The 9,974-nt window shown below is 44.4% G+C and overlaps 1 protein-coding gene across 2 annotated transcripts; it reads right to left on the bottom strand.

The window, feature by feature from the left end:
- Positions 1-1,490: 1,490 nt before the first annotated feature.
- On the bottom strand, positions 1,491-5,903 carry LOC100383902 (uncharacterized). Of its 2 annotated transcripts, none has more exons than XM_008657078.4 (13): positions 5,592-5,903; positions 5,394-5,474; positions 5,222-5,316; positions 4,876-4,969; positions 4,442-4,780; positions 4,060-4,336; positions 3,823-3,984; positions 3,417-3,632; positions 3,286-3,323; positions 2,965-3,128; positions 2,772-2,885; positions 2,633-2,674; positions 1,491-2,538 (listed from the first exon to the last, which is right to left on the bottom strand). In XM_008657078.4, exons 1-13 carry the CDS (start codon positions 5,677-5,679, stop codon positions 1,777-1,779), a joined length of 2,472 nt encoding a protein of 823 aa, XP_008655300.1. In that variant the 5' UTR covers positions 5,680-5,903; the 3' UTR covers positions 1,491-1,776. The 2 variants fall into 2 exon arrangements, with proteins under 2 accessions (XP_008655300.1, NP_001349154.1); NM_001362225.1 differs by having other exon boundaries at positions 1,534-2,538; positions 5,388-5,474; positions 5,592-5,782.
- Positions 5,904-9,974: the final 4,071 nt, after the last annotated feature.

The following is a 9,974-nucleotide window of genomic DNA, read 5'->3' as shown; positions in this document are numbered from 1 at the left end:
ATGACGAGCGATATTGCTGGGTAATTAACTTCGAACCCTACGTTTACATCTAAAACCAAGGCTAGGTTTGATCTCGTCCGCGTGCTCGCCATCTCTAGCGACAAGCTCCAACAGCTAGTCATCGATAGCCATGTGCACCACCTCCTCGACGCATAGTCAGATGGCAGCTCTAGCTAGAGATCATGGCACGTGCGAGCCTCTTTGCCGCCCGTGTGGCATGGCCTAATGGGAAGAAGACGTCTGCAAGACAACGAGGGCAACGGGAGGAAAATGAATTGTTATTTCTTTATGACGAGTGATATTGTTGGGTAATTAACTTCGAACCATACGTTTACATCTAAAAACGAGGCTAGGTTTGATCGTGTCCTCGTGCTCGCCATCTCTAGCGACGAGCTCCAACCGCTAGTCATCGATAGCCATGTGCACCACCTCCTCGACGCATAGTCGGATGGCAGCTCTAGCTAGAGGTCCTGGCACGTGCAAGCCTCTCTACCGCCTGTGTGGCATGGCCTGATGGGAAGAAGACGTCTGCAAGACAAGGAGGGCAATAGGAGGAAAATGAATTGTTATTTCTTTATGACGAGCGATATTACTGGGTAATTAACTTTGAACCCTATGTTTACATCTAAAAACGAGGCTAGGTTTGATCTCATCCGCGTGCTCGCCATCTGTAGCGACGAGCTCCAACCACTAGTCATCGATAGCCATGTGCACCACCTCCTTGACGCAAAGTCAAAGGGCAACTCTAGCCCGAGGTCCTGGCACGCGCGGACCTCCTTACCACCCACACATCATGGCATGATGGGAAGAAGAGGGTGACTAGAGGAAAACAAATCGTTATTTCTTCATGATAAGTGACATTGGAGAGTAATTAACTCTGAACCATACGTTTACATCTAAAATAAGTTTTATAGAGTACTCCTTTCGCTGCTCCACTAAAATGGTGAAGTTCACCCTAACAACACATTTGTTGGGAGGTATTGTTAGAGTTTAGACCAGTTGACAAGTAAATTGTGGAACAGAGCAGCAAAACATTAAATGGGCCCGTCGAGCAGCAAAACGTGAAATGAAGCCGTCCAAAAACCCTAAAATACGGTAATAATTGCATTGCATCAAATAGTGGTAGTATGCCATTGGGTCCCGTTACCGCTTCGAGTGTTGAACACAACACGCATATAGCAAAATCCATTTAAGGGCTTGTTCCATTCAACATTAATCCATGTGAATTGGATGGTATTAAGTCGATTTAAGCCTATAACAAGTCAAAATCTACCATAATCCATTCTAATACACTCTAATCCACATGGAATTGAAATAATCGAACAAGTTCTAAAGATGCTGAAAAGAGCATCTTCTATCTAACACGGTCTACCTAAAGACACGTTTAAAATTGGAAAATGAACGGGAATGTGATTGCCATAACCTGTGATCGATCACTAACAAACATTATTATTATGTCGGCGGCAGAATCTGGGTGTGTTCCGTGAACATGGTTTAGAAGTGCACTAGCAAGCGGTTCTTAGTAACGAAAAATACAATCGACGACTTCCATAACATAGCTTTCTTTGTGACGAACAAATATAATCAACGACTTCCATGGGCAATGTTAACATAGCTTTCTTATCAACTAGTAAGAGCCAATCAAAATCCATTTACGGATGCTGAGAAGAATATCTTCTGTCCTAACACGGTTTCACTAAGAACAAGCTGAAAGGCACCATCATTCTCACCACACTGCAGCTCCGTTCGAACGTCCAAACGTTTGCAGTACCAGAGTTAGACAACGGACTGTCTCCTCTTGCCGTTGAGCACCCGCAGCGCGTTGCCGGTTCTCCCCACAACCATATTCTCACGAAGAGCTGGGTCAAAGATGCCCATACCAGGTTTTGCCCGAACATGTGCAGGCGTAACTCTTTTCTGGATGCTGAAGCACAGCTTGGCTGCGTTTGGAGGACCTCCCGCCGGTGCCATTCCCATCTTCCGCTGCGGGGTGACATTCGGAGGAGGGCTCGTGAACTTGCTGCTGCTGCTTCCTAGATCAAATCTCCTGAACTTTGCTCCGTCTGGGGTGGCGTCAACAGGTCCACCATGTCCTGCAAGGGGTGTTCCTGGACCCAAATTCAAACCAAAGGTCGCGACTGATCTTCTTGGCATGTTGACTTGCGACAGTCGAGACGCTGCTCTCTTTTCGTTTAGCACAGAAAGATGCTCTCTCACAGATGGTAGTATTGCTATCGAAGACCGCCTCTTGGGCTGGATGGGGATTTGTCGAATCACCGGAGTAAGTGAAACGCGCCTTGCTCTGCCAACAGCCTTATTAGGGTCATCCCCAGGATTTGATTTGTTCATCATCACCGGAATGTTCTCTTTGTTGTGGATTGTGGGGGCTTTGAGCCTCCATCTAGAAGGGCCTGAAGGTGGCGCGTTCCTTCCGTGAGGCTGCTTCTGTCTCGTAGGAACAAGTGGCGGCCTTGAGGATCTAGCAGAATCCCTAGAAACCCTTTTCTCATTGCCTAATTCACTTTCCAGCTCTCTAATCTGTACAGAGGAGTACATTTCACAAGTAAAGGTTAGAATACACGGAGGGGCTCAGAGTCTTTAGGAACTAGAAATAACTGGCTCCCCTACTTACCCGTTGCTGATAATTTCTGCATGCTTGTTCAGCATCCTTCACCTGTTGCAAAACATTTCTTCTGTTAACATTTGATTCCATGACAGCATGTATCCAATAGGATCCAAACAAATCAATACAATGAGAATCGAGGCAATACCTTTTCGTTTAGTGTCCTGAAGACATTCTCACGAGAAGCGTACTTGAGCTGCATCAGCTGCAAGCTTTGGTTCAGCTGTGCATTTTCCTTTTCCTCGTGCCGAAGTTTTTCAGTCTGAAATAGATTTTATATATAGTTGATGCAACCAGATCATGTCGTGTCATGACTATTCAGTGTGGGAGATTCAAATTACCATCTGCTTGAACTTCAAACTTTCAGCTGGATCCACTTGCTTACGAGCAGGGCCATGTTCTACAGTCCGGACTCTACTGGCAAAATTGAGTGAACTGAGAGTTTCTCCTGAATCCATAGAGCTTGGACTTATCTGCACGAACATTAGAGTCTTGCAATCGCCGCCTGTAAAAACATAGAACAAGCAAGTTCACCACCAACTTGTCTTTTTTTTTGATACATTCTAGTACACTGATGAAATCAACAGGATATGAAACTTCAACAGTTTGCTAAAAAAACAAAAGTGCAATTGCCACATAAGTAGCAAAAGAAGAAAAGTTACCTAAAGAGCTTTGGAGCAAATGAGTCAACTTGGAATTCCTAGTTGACAGCAAAAAGGAAATGGAGGTAATAAGACCAAGATAATTTAAGCAGCTAAGCAAAGTAGGTGCCTTAGTATGTGATAGCACTAACCGGTATGGAATATGGGAATTTTTTGAGGCAAGGGCAGATATAACATCACCCAAGGCAGATAGTGATTTGTTGATGAACTGTGACTCTTTCAGCCGATCTCCTTCTACCCCAGTTTTAGCTATTCTCTCACTTCCAGCAAGGTCAACCAGCCACATGTGGCTTCTGCTCCTCTGATAAGTCACCAAATGCTCGCTCCTAACAGTGACCCTAACCAAACTGCAAATAGATTGCAAGAGGCAAAATGTTTTATCTCAGTGCTATAGTAATATAGTATAGTAATGATAATTGACAAAAACTGAATCTAAATCATAGTGGTCAACCTTACAAAGTGGAATTATATCCTGGATTATGAACTTAATTAATTAGAATAAACACATAACGCATCATGAAACACCAAAGCCCTCACCTGTGGGAGCGGCTGCTGAGTTCATTAGAATTGGTTGAGCCAACAGATCTATTTTGAGCACCAAACTTCAGTTTCTCCCACACATCATCTATGTTATAAACTGGAGCCTCAACCAAACCATGAACTTCTTGTGTTCCATCAGCATTTTGCTTAATATCCAACCTTGAATTGCAACAACATAACATTGTTAAAGCAATGAATCTTTTCTCACCAAGAGGACAAAGGAAGGAATTATACCTTTTTGATTGATCATTGCTCTCATCAAGAAGATCTCTGATCTTTTCATTGTAAACTTCCAAGATGCTTACGGAAAATGTGTATGCAACAGATGCACTTCTTTTCTCTGACGTTCTGAACAATTCTTCCAAAGCCCGATAATTTACACCCCTATTTTCTGGAACCCCTTCCATTGTGAAAGTTTTCCCAGTTCCTGTTTGCCCATATGCAAAGATGCATACGTTAAAACCATCCATCACTGACCTAACAACATGCACTGTTTCTGAAAAGACGGCCTCTGCACAAAAAGGTTGGAAAGCAACCGATAAATATGTCACCCTTAAACATGTATACTACTAGCATACTTGACAAGTCAGCTAGGTACAGTTTCAGTCAAATATACCTTGGTCATCCTCTGGCCCAAAAACATGATCGAACTTAAAGGGCTTCCTTTCTTTTTCACTGGGCACAAACTGCAGCTCACTCTCCTGTGATGGGTCAATCTCAACAACAGATAAACACCCACGGTTGACCTCATCGGAGCTCAGAGGTCTGCATCTGCAGAACACCCTAATGTTACCTCTTAGCTCAATAAGCTCATTGTACAGACGCCGCCTCTCTGCACACTCGTCTGTGTACTTCTTCTTCAGGCCATTATATCTTGGTTCACACTCCTCGGAACACTTGACCACCTGCTTCTTGTACTTCTTGTACCTCTCCATGAGGTTGTTATACTTCTCCCCTACACACGAACAAATGACAAACACAACAGATAATAATAGGAATCGAAATGCTTCAAATGCTTAAGCAAAGCACGTGTATGACAGTTGCGTGTACCTAGGAAACCGAGGGCAGCGGGGCGGTCAGGAGTACTAATATCCTTCAGCCGCGGTGACAAGATAATGGAGTCCTCTCCTTGATCCCCAAACTCCTGAAGAAAAGACACAATGAAATCAGAAGCGAACAGCCCTACCATATTTTCTCTTGAAACAAAGTTGAACCATCGTTACCAAGGGAGAAAGAGAAAATCAACACTTTCCTGCTTGGTTTCATGTGCGTTTAAGATTTTTCTAGTTCAATTTCTTTGATTGGTCAGATATTTTTATATCTACGATTAAGCACGAGAAGAAATCATGATAATTCCAAGTCGCCGCCACGAATTGGCATCCAAAGGTGTGCTCACCTCCATGAAGCTGCGGAGAGTCTCCCCTACTCCTGCCATCGCCTCCTTCTTTGGTTCCTCCTGCTCCACCTCGCTGCCCACCGCGGCGTTCTCAACTACGAACAATTTCCCCACCATGAGACGGACGCAGCAAACCCTACTGGCCATCTGCTGCAAGAGAACGAACCTGTACCCTGCTGAAGCGACGGCGGCGGCGCGGGATTCAGGTCTCCTCCGGGATCCGCGCAATCCACCGCTCCCGGCTCATCGTCATCTGGCAAGCAAACGCCAGGCCGTTTGAGGCGAAGACGCACACCACGCCAGCGCCCAGCTGGGTACACCCCGACAATAAAGAAACCCTACTCCTAGCCTGAGAACTAAGAAACAGTACCTCGCGTTTGCCACGGCGGGGACGTGGCCGGCGCTGGTGAAGGCGGCGGCGAGGAGGATGCCCCAGCGGCGACCGGATCCGGCTCCATTGCTGCGATCTGGTGGTCGGGGAAGAGGGGATCGCTCGCCCGATCTCGTTGAGCTGGGGGTCGGAGAGGCTTGCGAGGTCGCGACTCGCGAGGATGAGACGTGGGGCAGTTTGGGAATAGCTTGGGGAAGGAGCGCAGGATTCGATTTTTGAATTGGACCGACCGCTGGGGTTTGAGGTTTGGCTGTAGCCTGTAGGGAGATGACCGTTGGAGCGCGTTTGGAATGTTCTAGTTCTCAATTTAGTGTAGATCGGTAGTTTATAATATTCATTTAAATATTTTATGTTCAGACCCGGAGAGGAATTTCTGTTTAAACTGTCTCTATGGTCTCCTCTATAATTTTCTTCTCTATATCTCATTTCTTGTTAATAACATCTTCTATTTCTCATCCCCTCTCTTATATATAGATACATATATTATATACATATTTCCTTCTAAATTTTTTGTACATATATATTTATCATATCCTCAAATATTTTATGTATATTTAAGTTTTATTTAATATATGGTTTGAAGCATTAAAATGGATAAAGGATAGTAGAAAAATATATAAATATAGATGACGCACGAACATCGTTTATGGACGTTGTTGGAGGATACAGGGATAGACCACATAAGGATTAAAAAAGGAAGATTAGGGAATCACCTGTGATGCTATAAATTTGGGATCAAGGAGCCAATGGATGCTGATGATGAGCCCGGATTTAGTGTCCCCTTCCCTTTCTCAGCTTGCAGATTCGACCTTGAATCGGGGAAAGGGGTGCTATAGGTTTTGCAGTGTTCGTCGTAGGATCTAAGAGCAGACCCTTCCCTCTACGGAGTAGGTCATCGACGCATCATGGTTTGGCCCCAAGATTAGGTGACACGGCAGAGAACTCCAGCGTAGCAGCTCTCCTCGATTTTATGGGTCTTCCACCAAACCCATCGAATGTAGGGATTGTTGATCCCAGTTTTACAACAATGAAGATCTTTGACCTCTGGGATCCGAACGACACTAGGAAGACGTAGTGTGCAAAGGAAGCCGAGAGTGGAGGGAAAGAGTTCGTGCCGGCACAGGAGCAAGAGGGAGAGGGGTCGTGTAACTCCATATTTAGCATCTCCAGCGGCGTCCGCTAAATTTACTGAAGGCTATATCAACTCGGAGGTGTAGCAGAGACCACCATCCACTACATTTAGTAGACAAAGTGTTTTAGCATTTTTGCTGGAGACAACTTTACTAGAGATAGTCTTAAACCTCAACAATCCAATTTGTGTACGTTGAGGAGGCAACCCTATTTCCAAGAAAAAAATATGTGCCCGTTTTATTTTCAGCAGGCACCTTCACGCTTAAGTACGGTACTTTCCGTTTAGGACATGTTTTTAGCACACTCGTTCTGATTCATAAACTATCACGTTGTATTTGGCCATTCAAAAAAATCAAAATGTATTGTGCGTGACTTTTCTCCTTTTCCCTTACTCTACGTTCATTCCATCTTATTTAAGGCAGAGGTGGAAGCTCCAGCGACATTGGGCGACTGTGATTTGAGGCATTGCCGACTTATTCTCTCACGTCAACGTAGTGGCAGAAGCTTCATTGATGCGACATGACTTTGATATGTCACGTCAATGTAGTGGAAGTCTCTTGATTTCAGACGACATCAATAGTTTCCTTGTCTATGCTGGCACAGCCTTTATTTTCGCAGCATCAATGTGGAGGGCTAGAGGCAGAGGCAGAGGGGATCCTGTTGGGTGTGTTTTCTTAATCTATCAAGAAGAATGAGCTTGAGTTTGTCTTGTTTTGTCGATCAAAGGACGCCAAGTTGAAGTGGCGGCATGCCAGCACATAAGTTAATGCTTCCTGCCTCTGCCGTCCCGAGCCATCACATTTCTAGGTTGTAAGAAAAATGGATATTGGCCCATTTGACTAAATGATTTTGGTGTTTTATGATCGACATAATCTGTGGACTAATGTATTTGCTAGTGTTTATGTTTGTAGTTCACAGGATGTGAAGAGGATTCAACTGAGGCTCTGAGGATGTAACACCTCAAAAGAAGACCTAAAAGATGCGTAGAAGTCTGAGACTCAAGACCAAAAGATGCCCAAGAAAATAGTGAAGAAATACATGAAGTGGGTAATCGGCTAGCGCTCTGGTGGCGCATCAGACATATTCGGTGTGTACCGAATAGTCTGTGCAGAGAGGTCCACAAACTGGACTCTCGGTTGTTGTAGCACTAGATTGTCCAGTGTACACCGGACAGTTTGGCCAACGGTCGGCTACAACTTTATCAACAGTCGACTGCTATAGACCTCAACGGTCGGCTAACATGGTCAGGGCACCGGACATGTCTGATGTGCACCGGACTGGCTAGTGCGCCCTACGACAGAGCAATCAGCTTTCTGTCCAACAACTATAATTGAGGGGGAGGCTATTTATACCCCTCCAACCAGCCATTTGAAGATGTGGGGGCCCAAACAACATACCAATACATGCTATAGACATTTCCAAGTGTTCAAACACTCACGTGCTTAATAGAAACACTCAATGATTAGCGTAGGTGCTTTGCGAAGTGCTTAGGTTAGTTAGACCGCTTATGCGATTGCTCTAGGTGAATCCTAGTTAGTTGAGTGAGTTTAGAAAAACCCACAAAACCCCTCAGCTCTTGTGTGAGCCGTTGTAATTGTATTAAGTGGGGCGAGAGTCGTACGAGACCGTGACAACCGAGTTTGTGTCACGGCCACCACCGTGTACTAGAGGGAACAAGGCCCGCAGCGTTTCGGTCGGAAGCTTGATAGTGGAGATGGCGGGGAGCGTCTAAGAGGAGCCAAAAGCAGAGCACCACTTGCGCGTGGAGAATGCCCGTGGCTCTCTACGGAGTTACTCGACCGTGGTGCATGGCCCTCGCGTGGGCTACCCTTTGCATAGGGACACCAACGAGGGTTAGTCGGGACTTTGCATGGTTCCGGATACGTTGGTAAAAATACTGGCGTCGTCCACGAGAGTTTGCTTTCTCTACTAGCTCTTTACCTTTCGCATTTACATTAAGTACATAAGTTTCAATGTCTCCTTTCTAGTTAGAATATTTAGGATTGGAACTTAGGTTTTGCGGTAGAGATAGAAACACTTAGACAAAACCTAGTTTGCATGTTCTAGATTGCTTATTTGCATAGGTTTTGTTCTAGGGATTTATTTGTCGCCTAGTTTAGATAGAAGTTTTTAGAAGTCCTAATTCATCCGCTCTTAGGCATCACCATTTCCTACAAGTGGTATCAAAGCCTAGTTTGGATCATTTGAAATGTTTTAGCTTCACCACTAATTGAGCCGACACTTTTTAAGAGGAAGGGGATGTATACCCATAGGCCACCACACTTCGACAGCACTAACATCCCATATTATAGTGCTAGAATGGCTTGTTACCTAGAAGCGGTTGATCTAGGTGTTTGGAGAGTCACTCATGACATGATGAAACCACCTAAGAATCTCGAGAAGGTCACCACAAGTGATGAAAAAGAAATTCATTTAAAAGCTAGAGCGAAAAATTGATTGTATGAATCCCTTAGTATGAAAATTTTCAATCAAGTATTTAGCTTGAAACTGCTAATGAGATTTGGCAAAAATTGCATGAGCTCCATGACAGCACATCTAATGTCCATGAGCAAAAACATCGCCTAGTCTTAAATGAGTATAATTATTTTGTATGAAAGAAAATGAGCTTGTTAGAGACATGTATTCCTGCTTGAATCTTGTGATTAATGAGCTCAACTCTATTGGAATTAATAAGCTAGGTGATGCAGACATTGTGAGGAAAATCATCACCCTTCTACCACAACAAAGATATGGGAGCATCATCACCATCCTTCACAGTCTTGATGACTTGAGCCAAATGGCCATGACGATTATGATTGGAAAGATTGCGACATTTGAGATGTCGCGAAAAATGGGTCAAGAGGAGCCAACTTCTTCAAATTCATATTCTTTTGCATGTGATGAACACAAAAAGATGAAAGGCAAGAAAAAGGCTCCAAGCTTAAGTGAAGAAGAGGAGGAATAATAAGTTGATGATGAAGATGATCAACCCTCAACATCATCCTTCGAGGACGAAGAAACAATTCATCGTGTGAGGAAGGTAATGGGGATGATTTACAAGATTAATCTAATGGGTGTGCCCCTGCAGGTCGAGGATCTTCTCTTTAACATTGACAGGAAAAGGCAAAGAAAGAGAGGATGCTTTGGATGTGGGGAGAAGGGCCACTTCAGGGACAACTGTCCAAATATGGTCGAACCCACAAAGAGGAGGAGCAAAGGCAAGGCACTCAC

Source organism: Zea mays, chromosome 8, assembly GCF_902167145.1.
Source record: "Zea mays cultivar B73 chromosome 8, Zm-B73-REFERENCE-NAM-5.0, whole genome shotgun sequence".
Classification (NCBI taxonomy): domain Eukaryota; kingdom Viridiplantae; phylum Streptophyta; class Magnoliopsida; order Poales; family Poaceae; genus Zea; species Zea mays.
This window is presented reverse-complemented; position numbering and strand designations above follow the sequence as displayed.